General features: G+C 37.9%; 1 protein-coding gene across 1 annotated transcript in view; it reads right to left on the bottom strand.

Moving 5' to 3' along the window:
• The window catches only part of LOC123867690, a 60048-nt gene extending 55450 nt beyond the window's left edge, over positions 1-4598 (bottom strand). Inside the window, exon 1 of the mRNA XM_045909871.1 lies at positions 4332-4598. Within this exon, the coding sequence (XP_045765827.1) occupies positions 4332-4598 (267 nt within the window). The remainder of the gene's footprint in view (positions 1-4331) is intronic.
• Positions 4599-15792: the final 11194 nt, after the last annotated feature.

The following is a 15792-nucleotide window of genomic DNA, read 5'->3' as shown; positions in this document are numbered from 1 at the left end:
ATTTCAGCCCAATCCGTCCAGTAGTTTTTGCGTGAAGGAGTAACAAACATACACACACACACACAGACACACACACACACACACACACACACACACACACACACACACACACACACACACACACACACACACACACATACAAACTTTCTCCTTTATAATATTATAGTGTGATTGTCAGCTGAAAAATATAGACAACCCTAGTTACGACCGAGAATGGAATGGTGAGGGTTGTTATGTAATACGTCTCGATGCATCACTTAGAGATTGTATTTTTGTACCGCAAAATGTTACTCGACCTTTTTCCTCTTTTGCAACTTTAGTTATATACCGATAATTGAAAATCATCATTCCGAATGCAATCATAGATTCCTCACAATCATCATTTCGACGCATTGTAATGCAATCGACAAATTCTTATTTCTTACTAGCTGACGCCCGCGACTTCGTCCGCGTGGATTTAGGTTTTTGAAATTCCGTGGGAACTCTTTGGTTTGCCGGGATAAAAAGTAGCCTATGTGCTAATCCAGGATATTATCTATCTCCATTCCGAATTTCAGCCAAATCCGCCCAGTAGTTTTTGCGTGAAGGAGTAACAAACATACACACACACACACACACACACACACACACACACACACACACACACACACATACAAACTTTCGCCTTTATAATATTAGTGTGACTATAGGTATAGTACGAGTAAATATAGTATTTTTTTTAATTTACAATTTATAGGTCTGGTCTGGCGGGAAGCTACGGCCGTGGCGAGTTGCCATCCTATCGGTAAAGCCGTGCCACCAAGCGATTTAGTGCTCTGGTATGATGCCGTATTAGAAACTGATAAGGCGTACTTATGGGCGTAATGAAAACCGCCACCTTCCTTCTAAATTACCCCGCTACCATCAGACTGCATGATCATTTACCATCAGGTGAGACCGCAGTCAAGGACTAACTTGAAATGGAATATAAATAAACTTAACTATTTTTAACTAGACTTAGGTATGCCAGCCGCTTGGATTTAGATTTCTAAAAATCTCGTTGGAACTCTTTGGTTTTCCGGAATAAAAAGTAGCCTATATCCGTATCCGGGATGCAAGCGGATTTTTTCCGACTTGTTAAGGTGCGAAAATCATGAATCTTTAATTTATCCATGACAATTTTAAAAGTTGGTAATTCTAATGGCAAAGTAACGCCTATACAATTCTAATGGTATTAATTGGCTAAGCTCTCTAGGTAGGTACACGAATAATATTTTAGTAAATTTGTATAGAGTAATATTTTAGAGCTGGCTTCAATGTATATAAGCTCGTTTAAATATTCAATGGCGGGATCTCAAATGTAAATGAATTTCGTAGATTAAGTTTGGGGAATCTTCCATTCAAACATACCTCCATTAATTATTTAAATTAACTAGTTAATTTAATGATGGTTAAATTAATATTCCTTGACAATGTATGTACATCCTAAACCCTTCCTCACTAATCATCTTATCCTCTTCAACCTGGTTCGCTGGTAGAGATCGCTTCAAAGCGACAAGGCCTGTGAATATTTCAACCCTCCTATTACGGTTTACGAGATACAGCCCGCTAACAGACAGACGGATGGACGGACAGACAGACGGACAGCGGAGGCTTAGTAATAGGATCTTGTTGGCACTCTTCATGTACGGAACCCTAAAAACGACTTTGCAATAAGTCATCGGCCTAAAAAGAAGTTGTAATAAGGAAGGCCGGCAACGCATCGGTGGTACCTCTGGTGCTGCAAATGTTCATGGACGGCGATCAATAAACATCAGGTGACCGGCTTGCACGTTTGCTTGTTATTTTATTTAAAAAAAAGTTATCTTCATCATCAAGCCATCGCCGGTTCACTACTGAGCACGAGTCTCCCTCAGAATGAGAAAGGTTTGGCCATAGTCTATCATGCTGGCCCAAGATCGGAATGGCCACACAAACTATTAACTGGATTACAACAACTGTTGCTGAGGTCAACTAGGAAATAAAAGATTCTGCAAACTGACAAAGCCGCAAACAAAACTGTTGATACTTAAATATAAATTCAAATGAAGCGAATAATAATGTGAACTTAGGTCACATTATGAACAGAAGTGTTACAAATCCAGTCTATACAGAGGTGGTAGACCATTTCAAAGGTAGCATGTGCAAAATCATGTGAAGTCTTTTTATTTTATAACACTTGCTACCTAGCTTAAAATAGCCTGTGAAAATCATGAAGAAGAATCTCACAAAGTTGAAAAATTATTACCCGCTTTATTGTTTCACATGTGAACGTTCATCGACCTGAGAAAAGACTTAAGGCGCTAAAGTTCACTTTTGTCAAAACCCATGAAATATTCGCGCTTTTGATCTTACTCAGAAATTCTTGTGACATTAATGTAGCAAACCATTGTAAGTGAGAAAAATTAAATAGTGGACAAGTGCGAGCCGGACTTACACAAGAAGGCTTCCATACTATTGTACAAGACATTTGCATGGCGGCCATTTTGAAATATTTAATAGTTGTTGTTATAGCGGTGATAGAAATACACATTCTGTGATTTCCGCTCTCCACCTATAACGGTTCATAAGATACCTCACTGACGCTGATAAACAGACTGATGAACGGGCAGCGGAGGCTTAGTTACCACCCTCCCCTTAAATCCCTGCGTGTAAAAACGCATGAGAAATCACTGTGAAGAAAACTAATGATTTCACCAAATGAAAATGATTTAAAAGTAGCAACGACGCCCATCTCTCGTATACAGACTATGAGAGTAAACGTCGATAGAGCTCATGATAGCGAAGAGAAAGGCACCGACACACGCCGGCTTAAATAAAGCGTTTTGTAACAAAGTTCTCGTTTGCGTAACGCTCGGTCTAATAACTTTCAAGTTAACTCTGCTGCGAGTGCGGTGGCTAGGGTTGCCGACTTCCCATATCTGCCGTGGTAATCGAGAGAGCAGGAAGTCGGATTTTAAATTATTTTTATATCTTCTGTATTTGTAACAAATAATATTTTTTGAAAATTAGGTAAATTATTATAGCCAGCGTTATTCGGGATTATGTAAGGATTCTAATAATACCACATACATCGAAATCTGTTCAGAAATTTAAAAGTTATGGCGGAATAAATAAACTCCCATACTCACTTAAATACAAGAACCCTTACAATATTACACTCCTTTTTTGGGCAGTCGGTTAAAAAGACTTAACTGACAAAAGGTTGAAACTTGAAAGACCTAACTGACTGACTGGCAGACTGATCGACTGATCTATCTAGACTGTGCGTTCTATGATATTATTATAGTTTTTCACATACTGTTTTTCCGTATTTACTGGTACCTCAACTGCCAATTCTTTTAATAAGTACATTTTTGAGCACTATGTCAACAATTAGGCTTCTATCGATTAAAATTTTTCAGTTCCAGAAATCGTCGAGTTAATTTTATTATGTTTTCTTACTTTTATTTTTAAAACTCTTCTTTTTCTCGACGTAGTACATTAGTGCTCTCTTTATTTTCTCTGACAACCCTAGGTGAGTATGGAAAAGTTTGTCCTGGACGGTAAACATAGGTTAACCAGTTTATATAGATCTTTTTCTAAGTTAAAATTGGAGTTCGTAACTTTTTGAAGTTGTGATCAATGTCCAAGTAAATATTTGATGGCGAACCTTTCTTCGACTGTCTGTGTATCTTTTTGTTGTAACTAGTCAACTATTTATTTAATGCTGGCTTTGTTTAGTTTACGGTTTGTGCATAGGCATTGTTTATTTTAAATTGTTTATTTAATATTCACCAAGTTTGACTATTCAAAATGTTATTGGTACTCCCAGCTACCAAGTTCTAACATAATAGTGATCAAATTATTGTAATTTATTTATCGCTTATGTAAATACTAACATTGCTATTCATGATGGCTAACAAATTAAACAATCAGAGATTGAACGACGAAGAAGAGTAGATATAAGAAAAAAATATGTTGATCAAAGTGCCAAATATTACAGCTTTTTACATATTACATATAATATTGTACAATATAACAACCTTAAAGTACCCATATGGGTTATTCCAGCGAGGATCTTCAATGTCTCATCCCAGACAAAATTACATTATTACTTGCCAAAAGCTCTAATTACAGACAAGCGCTAGTCTATTTTACAAAAAACTCAATCTCTCTAAAGGAGATTTCTCTACGGAGTACTATATCAAGTTCCAAGATATAACTGGGTCCCCGGGCACAACCTAGAAGATGGTCTTCTTATTAGCGTTGAACGGAAAACACCTGCTCAAGTACAAGCCATTTCATCAGCAGCTCATAAATGTAAGACTCACCTGAACAACAGCGTCCATCGCCATCCTCTCGATGTCCACGTGGTAGAAGTTAAGCTGGGGCACATGCCGCCGCCGCGGCCGAATGTCGTCGTAGTACGCCACCACGTCATTGATCGACACCACCGGGCAGTCATCCGCTGTGCTGCAACCACTACTAACGCCGTCAACACCGCTATCCGAATCCCCCTCACCACCGAACCCCTCCTTAGAGTCCCGCCTGTCCCCGAAACTGGTCTCCGAACCCTCCTGATACCCGGACTCGTTCATCTCGTCGGGAGTGACGATCTCGGGTACCTTCGTCATGTCGTATTCGTACCCGACCTCGTCATCGATATTCGTTTCGTCAATGTCGGCCATTTTGGACGATTTTGGAAACAATATTTTCGGTTTTCGAATCTCCACTACATGGTCTGTCGCACGTTTACACTGGTGAAGACCTGTGGACAAAATGTTTTACATTAAATTTTATTCTTTTTGTATGATAATAGCAAGATAAATAATAGGCATTTGGTTTAATTTACGAAGGAATACGTGTTTCATAAGCAATTTTGCAATTTTCCCTACCAAAAACTCATTGACCTAGATAGGTGCAGTATGCTATCAATCAATCTATCAGTCTGTTTGCGTCCACCGCTGGACATAGGCCTTCCGAAGAACGCACCACCACACGATCCTCCGCCTTTCTCAACTTCCCACTTCCCACTATTTTCTTAAGGTCGTCAGTCCAGTGGGTTGGAGGTTGTCCCACACTGCGCTTGCTGATACGCGGTCTCTACTCCAGAACACGTCTGCCCCAGCGGCCATCAGTTCTGCGGCAGACGTGGCCTGCCCACTGCCACTTCAGCTGGCTAATTCGTTGAGCTATGTCGGTCACTCTGGTTCTCCTACGGATTTCCTCGTATGTAGGTATGGTACGCATAAGGGGCTAAATAGGGGCTTGAATTTTGTGTAGTTCACGCGGACGAAGTGTCGGGCATAAGCTAGTCGTTTTTTAACCCCCGACTAAAAAAGAGGGGTGTTATAAGTTTGACGTATGTATCTGTGTATCTGTCTGTGGCATCGTAGCTCCTAAACTAATGAACCGATTTTAATTTAGTTTTTTTGTTTGAAAGGTGGCTTAATCGAGAGTGTTCTTAGCTACAATCCAAGAAAATCGGTTCAGATGTTTGAAAGTTATCAGCTCTTTCTAGTTACTGTAATCTTCACTTGTCGGGGGTGTTATAAATTTTTAATTTACACTTGTATACGTTTGCTGACACCAATCAAATAGCGCCAGTAGGTATATAGGACATGTGAGTGGGTGTTTCGATTCTCATATGACTTTCGCTCTCTTCCAAACGCGACCGACGTATTGACCTCGTCTACGTTCTAGACGCGGGAACGGAGCGGGTTTTTAGGGTTCCTTAGTAAGATTGTAAAGCAAAGTAAAGTTTTTTTTTACATAGAAATGTATAACAAAATGGATTTTTGTACAATAGGCGGCCTTATCTCTAAAATAGCAATCTCTTCCACGCAAACTTAGGGTACAGGAAAGTGAAAGGAGTGTACTAATGAAATAAAGTAAATACACATAATGTATGTATATGTTACAGTCATAGTGATTAAATAGCTATTATACATAATGACTGGTCATTATGTATAATATCAAAATTGACTAGACAATGTAATAAATTAATCACTTTATCCGGATATTATTCATAATAGCGGTTCAAAGTTAGCCAAAGTAATAAATACGGTCTAACTTTGAACCTAACCTAACCTAACCTAACCTAACCTAACCTAACCTAACCTAACCTAACCTAACCTAACCTAACCTAACCTATTATTGGCGTCACTCAGAAAAGCAGGTATTATTTAATTATTTTTATGGAATTATTGGAATGTCCTCTCATTTACCAACACAAAAAACACAAGCTCAATGTGTAAAGGTAATCCGAGAGTCTTAATCTAAACAAACTAATGCCAAAATAAATAATTTAATTAGAGCGTGATTGCTATCACAACATCTAATTATACAGTTCACAATCCAAATACCGAAAATATGCGATATCGCTCCGAATCTCGGAAGGAGACTAAACTAAAACCTTCGAAACACCCGTATTTATGCAAGTTCAATCTTGTTGGCCTCCTAGCAACAGATTGTATGACATCGAATGAGCGAAATATCGATTTTATCAAACTACCTGCATTAGATAAATTAATAATTTTATATTATTTCTGACAACTCAAATCAATTTTTAAAAATAGCCTTACACTATGTACCCGTTATAATACATAATTATGTCATTAAACCACGAAATAAGTCTCAAAACAGTATAATATTGCTACACATATAGTTAGGTATGCATAAGGCAAATTGAAATATAATTTTATAATATTTACCTGTAAGTACCTACTTGTTTTATTACATCATCCAAGTCTTCGAAGAAATTATATAAAATTGCTAGTTAATGTGATTAATTCTGTGTCAATTATCAGTTTATCTAAATTGGGTAGACATTATAAATAATGACTAGATAATATATATAATATCAGGATTTATTACTTTGGCTGTGACATATATAATAATAACAAAATATAGTAAATATAAGAAAGGAATAGACGACAGATACGAAGAATTGAAGTAATATTATGTGTTAACACTTCACTTTTAAGGTACAATTTATACGCGCTTCTCCGTACAAACTTATTACGCCTATTAATTATTGTGCTATAACCTAGGACATTACGTAGCAATATCTTTATAACACATGTAAAGGGAAAATCCGAAAACCGTGAATTCGTGGTTACATCACAATAAAAATTAAATAGTGTTAGATATTTCTTGTACGGAACCCTTCGTGTGCGACTCCGACTCGCACTTGACCGATTTTTTCACTAATAAATAAGAATTCCTTGTAAATCGGTGGTATTTTATAGCGACCGGTTCCACAGGAGCAGGTGTGAGCCTGTCGATGTTAGAACGTAGTCTATACTGTAACACTAACATTGATATTAATAATTTACAAAGATACACAGTTCTTTAGAAACAACTATCCTCAGAAGTCTGCAATCGCGGAGCATATTCTGCAACCAGGAACAAAACACTGGATTGAGCTACCTAACCCCCGAGTTCTTTCCACAGACCGCCACTATACAGGATGTTCGGTAATTAGTATATAATGACAACACATACCCATGCTACTTTGATCTGATAAATACAATACTGAAGTATAATGACGAAATAAAATTATAAAAATTTCCACACAAAATTTAAAAAAAAAAAAATGTCAAAGTTTTCATGACCCTAACGTGCCCTAACTCACTGAGATCGTTGGCTCTAATTACCATTACCAAACACCCTGTATATCCAGGCTAGTGCGCGCTAGTGAAGCGCTTGAGATTCGCAAACGTCAGAATTTCAATCGTGAGGATGGCTTTAAGCTAGCGAATATGTGGAATTCAGTGGTAGAATTATGCAAACCATGGCAGCATCGTACGACATCCAAAGTTAACAGTGTCGATGTGATTTGCCGGACAGCTCGTGAAGTTCCAGCGAAAAGAAAGCGGGTAGATCGGTACTGCCCATGACAGCTCGCACTTCATCTCTCGCAGATGACCACGACTCATGCAACTGACTCGAAATATCGGCAGTTAAAAAACTACCTACCTAGTGTTTTTTAACTGCCGATATTTCGAGTTTTTATTAATCGTGGTATGTAACACATCACACTTCTCACTAAGTATCACACTTAGGCGAAAGTTTGTGTGTATGTGTGTGTATGTTTGTTACTCTTTCACGCAAAAACTATTGGGCGAATTTGGCTGAAATTTAGAATGGAGATAGATTATACCCTGGATTAGCACATAGGCTACTTTTATCCTGGAAAATCACTAGATTTCGTAAAACCTAAATCCACGCGGACAAAGTCGCGGGCATCGGCTAGTGTACAATATAAACTGTTCACTGTAACGTTTTCAATTAAAATAAATAAATATATTGCATGTGTAATGTGTATATCTTAGACTGAGTATATCAGTAACAATTAGCTAAATAAGGCTTCGCAAGTAGACTATGATACATAAATAGACTCCGGGCGACCAACACGTTCCCTGCCGTGAGTCGTGGCGGCTTGTTGTAAGAGTTCAGTAAGTAAATAAACCTCTGCACTATCTTGTTATGAGGGACGTAATAACTACCTCGGTGCTCAGTAGCTAGCATAGTCAGCTGCAAATCGTGAGGTCCCGCGTTCGAGTCCCAAGTCAAACGATTGATCAACCCATCATCGACCCACTACTGAGCACTGGTCTCAGAATGAGAGAAAAACATCTTTTTTTTTGTATTCAGATACAAGTTAGCCCCTGAATGCAATATTACCTGGTGGTAAGTGATGATGCAGTCTAAGATGAAAGCGGGCTAACCCATACCCCTTTGGTTTCTACACGGCATCATACCGGAATACTAAATCGCTTGGCGGCATGGCTGTGCCGATAGGGTGTTAACTAGCTACGGCCGAAACCTCCCACCAGACGAGAGTTTTAGAAATTATAAAATTCCAAGTTCCTGTCGGGAATCGAACCCGGGACCTCCCTCTAATAAGACCACAGCGCTTACCACTGCACCAGGGAGGTTGTCAAACAACTTCTGCTTTTGTAAAACAGCTGAATCTATCTAACTGAGACATACATTTATGTATCTATTTGACTTCATCGTTACCATCATCCTCAATAGCTCAAAGGTTAAAGGAGCGGACTGACTTCGTCTGTGGTGGCGTTTGCTGGCGCGCGTGTTGTGACTTTTTGGAGTGTTTTTTTTTTTGTTAAAACTGACTGGAAAGCGCTCTAAGGGGGTGCCGTGCGTATGTCGGCGAGCGCCGGCACAGACGGGGTCCATACTTATATAGTTTAGCTAACTTGTTACAAATAACTACAAACTTGACATTGGCTAATCATTGCAAAAGCCAGACGAGAGAGGAAAAAAAAAGGAGCGGACTGAATTCTGTTACCATCATCCTCAATAGCTCAAAGGTTAAAGGAGCGGACTGAATTCTCAAAGGTCCTCGGTTCACATCCCACCCGTTGAACTGTCGCACCTACTCCTAGCACAAGTTTTACGATTAGTTGGAGGGGAAAGGGGAGTGAGAAGGTTTTTGCCATAGTCTATCACGCTGGCCAAGTTCGGATTGGCAGACTTCACACACCTTTGGGAACATTATGGAAAACTCAGGCATGCAGGGTTCCTCACGATGTTTTCCTAAACCGTTAAAGCGAGTTACTTAAAACGCACATAACTCGGAAAAGTTGGTGGTGCGTGCCCGGTATCGAACCCCCGACTTCCGATTAGGCGTCGGACGTCCATCCTAATCACTAGGCTATCACAGCTTTTTTAATTAATTTATTATTCTTTGTAGATTGTAGATAGAATCAACTTGAAATTGGAAATGGCCAGAGAATATGTTGCGCATCTAATTTTCGTATTCCGACATTATAATTTATGCTCAATTAGTGTTCATTTGTAATAGTTAGACTATTTTACATACAAGAACCGAGCAGGATTCTAGCATTTTAAAGCAAAACCACAGGTCCGGTTAGGTATAACTTTTTTTTATTTGTTCCATATTTTACTCCTTATTGTTATTCACAAATGCTATCTCCGCTTTGTAGATATATTTTTTAATTTAAAAAAAAATTGTATTTCACATCGCACTTTGATTTATGATTTGAATGGCTTATTAATATTCTATAGGAATATAATTTTATCTTAATCGATGACAAGTTTGAGCTTGATCACAAAATGCTAATGGACATCTGGATGTCTACCTCGCGACTTGATTTTGTATTTTTTTTAAATTACAATATAGGTAAAATAAAATAAAACCTATACATAATAATCACACTAATATTATAAAGGCGAGAATTGAGTGTGTGTATGTGTGTATGTATGTTTGTTACTCTTTTACGCAAAACCTACCAAACGGATTCAGCTGAAACATAGAATGGAGGTAGATTATACCATTGATTATCACATAGGCTACTTTTATCCCGGAAAATTAAAAAGTTCCCGCGGGATTTTTAAAAATCATATCCACGCGAACAAAGACGCGGGTATCAGCTAGTATTATATTTTTGTCTATAATGAAATCCAAAACCGCCTGGGGCCATTGACTTATTATACTCGTAGTAGGGTATCATATCACTGGCCGGGGTACAGTTCACGACAGTTAACTAAGTTTTGTTCCAAGTTAAGGAACTTGCAACAAAATGTTGAGGCTTCGACGTCACTGGCAGGCGTCAAATGTCAGCGCATTTGACGCAGGCAGCCAAAAGACAGGTAGGTAAAGTATTCTATATTTCTCTCATTTTAGGTATCATAGCCTAATATTTACCTAATAGTTGAATCAAACCGAAAGTTCCCTCACTCTATTTCACTCTGCCGCTAGGGTTAGAAACTTGAATTTTTTTTTGTCTTTTTGACATTTTGACAGTAGGTTTCCGTCAAGACAACATATAGCGCTCTCTATGTAGGGAGTTTTGGGTATTTCACCCTGGGGCCTAAATACGGGATAAAAGTTTAAACAATTCCGTCATTTTCCAAATTACAAAATGGCATTTGGGTGTTTTATTCTTAATTACAATATATTTGTGATTTAGGATTTTAAAATAATTATTTTAAATAGGAGCTATGAAAATTTATTTGAAAGTACAGCATTTTTAAAATTATATGTATCTAGGTATCTATAGAAAATTGTATTTCCGTTTTCGAGCCCATTTGGGCCGATTTTCATAGTAAGGGTTCAGCTATATTGTAAATTCCATTTCCTCACCGATTTTCAAAAAAATTCAACTGACTGAAACCGGGGCGGGTTTGCTAGTACATGGCTAGTACCTATAATATACAAAAAGCCTACGCAATGAAAAGTTGCCCGAACATTATTATGCTATATTCTGTGACATTATCTGTTCCTTATTAAAAGCCTTAGTGAAACTCCGCTGTCAGCGTATTTTTATTTATGTCACTATGAGTTCTCCATCTCCCTCGCACGCCTATATAAAAGCGTTACATCCCTGTCCCTCTTATAGCAACAGGTTGTCCCATTCCAGTGACCCAGATTTCGTGTCAAGGGTATAATCTTGGACATAATGTCGTGGCAAGCAACAAGTTAGTGTAGGGTTACCGGAAGGCGGGAATTTTCCTGAGATTTTCCGATTTTTTAGGGTTCCGTACCTCAAAAGGAAAAAAGAAACCTTTATAGGACCACTTCGTTGTCTTTCTGTCTGTCTCTCAAAAGGAATGTCCGTCTGTCGTGTCTGTCAAAAAATCTATTGTGTACTTCCCGTTGATCTAGAATCATGGAATTTGGCACAAGTAAAGGAAAAAATCCGAAAACCGAGAGTTTGTGGTTACATCACAAAAAAACTTAAAATGAATGAATATGATAAATAATTAATTAGTATTTTCATTCTTCAAAGTTAGATAACTATACCAAGTGGGGTATCATATGAAAGGGCTTTACTTGTTCATTCTAAAACAGATTTTTATTTATTATTATTTTTATGCATTTTGATTTTTGATTTATCGTGCAAAATGGCTAAAAAATACCCGAGTACGGAACCCTCGATGCGCGCGTTCACTCGCACTTGGCCGGTGTTTTTTTCACTGTTTCCTGTTACGAACTAGATGATGCAACTTCGTCTGCGTAGATTTCGGTTTGTAGAAAATCTCGTGGGAACTCTTTGATTTTCCGGGATAAAAAGTATAAAGGATTATATCCATCTCCGGGATGCAAGCCGTCTATAGTATGTACCTAAAGAACATGCTCGCTTATTTATCCAGGTGGATTAAAATCCCGTGTAAAATATTTAATTTTCTGGTGTAAAAAGTAGTCTTTGTCCACAAGCTCCACACTTCGTTTTTTCCTTTCATCTTGTTATCTGGTAACCCTGAGTACTATCCTCAAGAGTCATTTGTTCCTTTCAGTATTCATTCGATGAAAAGAGAAGGAAGGTCAAACGCCTTGACGGGACCATTAATAAAGAGTAATGAACGTCAGTATAAAGTTTTATGGCAGAATTAACTTAATATTCTCTGATAAAAATAAGAAAACACAAATGTTTTCTGGGTCACAAAGCTATGGCCTATTTTTTTTAAATAGGAACCTATGTCTGTCTGACTAGGACTAAACTTGCACCCTGGTATGGACATATGCTAATTTTTATTCTAGAAATGATTTCGCACGGGATTCAAAATCCACAGGGATGAAGTCGCGGATATTATGTAGTACTATTATATATAGATAGATAGAAAACTTTATTGCACACAAAAGGTAAAATAACCCAAACAAAGCAAAGAAACTAAAAACAATTGTATATAATTGGATTGTATTTATTTATTTGTGTTTATTAAACTTATAGAATATACAGGGCATTTTTTTTTATTGTATTGTACTCGTATGTAATTGTGTATAGTACAGTAATTATAATATATTACAGTAAAAATTATATTTAACCGACTGATTCGCTTATAAAATAACCTTTTCATCAAGAATGTCTGTCTTCAGAATATTCACTTTATCTTTTCACTAAAAAAAATGAAAAGTTCAGCAGTTTAATTGTAAAACACACACACAACACATGTAATATAGGTACTTTCTCATTTTCGAATTCATATTTTATTGATTTCATAACCAATTGATAGTCTTTATTAGGCATAGAAGACTAAATTGATGACACCGGCGACTTCGTTCTTGTGGATTTAGGTTTTCGAAAATCCCGAGGGATCTCTTTGATTTTCCAGGATCAAAAATATACCATGCATATCTCCAAAATGCAAACTATATCTCGACATTTCGTCAAAACGATAAAACGGATGGACGGACGGACAGCAAAGACTTCCTTTTCACATTTAGTATGTAGATTATTACTAGCTGATGCCTGCGACTTCGTTCGCGTGGATATAGCTTTTTTTTTAAATCCCATGGGAACTCATTAATTTTCCGGGATAAAAAGTAGCCTATGTGTAAATCCAGGATCCCTATTTCAAATTTTAGCCAAATCTGTCCATTCGTTTTTGCGTGAAAGAGTAACAAACATGCACACGTATGCACAAATTTTCACTTTTATAATATTAGTGTGAAGCGTGATTACAGTACGATACACAATTTAAACACCTATTTATTACTTTTCCGCTACTAAATACTATTGCAATTTGATACTTATAAAACCAGAGTTGAATTTCGTAAACAAAACGCACGTTTGTCCACGAATTACTCAGAAACAAACCTTATTTCGAAGTAATAAAGTCCTATATTCAGTATCGAAGGGGAACAGCAATATTTTGGCGTTTCGCCACATTTCTCACGGGCGTGAGGAGACTATAGTTTTCACAGATCTGCAGATACTCGGTCACATGCACTATGAAGTCAACAAGACGTCATATAGGCTAAGAGATTACCGACCTAAGAGTTAAGTTAATTTATTATAGAATAGAAAATGGAATAGAAATTTTTTATTCAAATAAACTATTACAAGTACCTACTTTTGAACCGTCAAATGCATCTACCACTGGTGAATGCAAGTTGCCAGTACAGTTGCTTTTTTTCACAGATTCAATTTACAATATTACCTATGCCACGTATAAAAGTAATTCAAATCCACGCTCTTTTATCTATATAATATAACTAGCGACCCGCCCCGGCTTCGCACGGGTGGACATTTATTTTTTCTATTTTCCGGGATAAAATATAGCCTATACGGATTCGGAAGAATCCCTCTAAGTAATGGTAAAAGAAATTTTGAAATCGGTCCAGTACTTTTTGAGCCTATTCAATACAAACATACAAAAATACAAAGGTTTCCTCTTTATAATATTAGTATAGATAAATGCGAAAGTGTGTGTCTATCTGTCTGTCTGTCTGCTACCTTTTCACGGCCCAACAGTTTAACCGATTTTGACGAAATTTGGTACAGGGTTAGCTTATATCCTGGGGACGGATTTTTATCCCGGAAAATCAAACAGTTCCCACGGGATCTTCAAAAACCTAAATCCACGCGAACGAAGTCGCGGGCATCCTCTAGTCGTTTATATAATCTTAATCTTAACGGTGCAAAAATTCTATTTACTTGTTTATTTGTCCAAAAGACATGTTCGCGGTAATTTAATCAGTTCGCGTGTGGTAAAAAGTGTGGTCCTCGGGTTGGTTGGCATGCTGTGTTTTGGGCATGCCTCTAACGGTGTTTGGGGCTACGTAGTGTCCCAGTGGTGGGTCTGCTGCGGCGGACATCCGCTGGCGGAGTAACGAGGTGTTGTCGGTCCCTTGTGCTCCGTCGTCAGCGGTGGGATGGAACTTCGTGAGGTTTTTAGTCGGTCGGACACATAACCACTGTGCTCCCCCGTGGCCAGTGGTATCCATGGATTTTCCTCACAAAAAAAAGGTAGATAAGCTTTTCAGAATGCACCTCTCAGACTATTCGTCGTTTGTAGCCGGTCAGATGCATCACATGCTTTAAAATGCGAGCTGAATGCGGATTGCGGATGGGAGATAAAGTTAGTGGATATTCTTTGCGGGAATGCGGTTTATTGCGGACATAATATGCCGGCTCAGCGGATTCTTTATCGTAGCTTACGTAATGTTATTTGCCAACTTTTTTTTTTTCAAGGGAAGAGAATATTCTTTTGGCAACCTCCCTAGCGCAGTACTGAGGATATTGTTTGTTGATTTGTCCTTCAATCACGTCGCAACCGAGGAACGGATCGACGTAATTTTTTGCATGGATATAGTTCAAGAATCATAGATTAACATAGGCAATTTTTTGTTCCAAAACTAAATGATATCCTAGGGGTTTTTTAAAAGTCTACATCCTCCCGGACAAATTCGCGAGCATCGGCTAGTAATTTCTAAATTGGCTCTGTTCTGGTCTGGTGGAAGGATTGATAAGACACTATATTTTTATACAACTACCCTACCAGAAAGCTGTGCGGCTAAGCGATTTACATTTTAGGGTTTACGTTCCGGTACAATGCAGCGTAGAAACTAATTAGTTGTAGGCATGGATTTAATAAAAGCTTTATTTTTAATCTATTTGAAACCCGCCGGGATAAAAAGGCTCATTCTACGCGGCGGACGATGGATTATGAAACTCGGATAATCTGGACATTGTCTCCAGCTTAAATACAATGTAATATGCATCGTTTTACTCAAAAGTACCTAATAAACCGTACCTTAATGAACTTAGATTAAGGAACTCTTTATACACTAATGAAATCACCTCAGTGTAAATTTGCATAGTGATGCCCGCGACTTCGTCCGTGTAGTATAAGGTTTTTCAAAATCCCGTGGGAATCCTTTGATTTTCCGGGATAAAAATAGCCTTAGATGTGTTAATCCAGATACTCTATCTCCATTGCAAATTTCAGCCAAACCCGTCCAGTAATTTGGAGAGTAAAAAACACACAAAAAAAACCTAGCGCGCTGCAGCCCTTACT

This window comes from Maniola jurtina, chromosome 8, assembly GCF_905333055.1.
Source record: "Maniola jurtina chromosome 8, ilManJurt1.1, whole genome shotgun sequence".
NCBI classification, from domain to species: Eukaryota; Metazoa; Arthropoda; class Insecta; order Lepidoptera; family Nymphalidae; genus Maniola; species Maniola jurtina.
The sequence above is the reverse complement of the archived record's forward strand: the minus strand, read 5'-3'. Positions and strand labels throughout refer to the sequence as shown.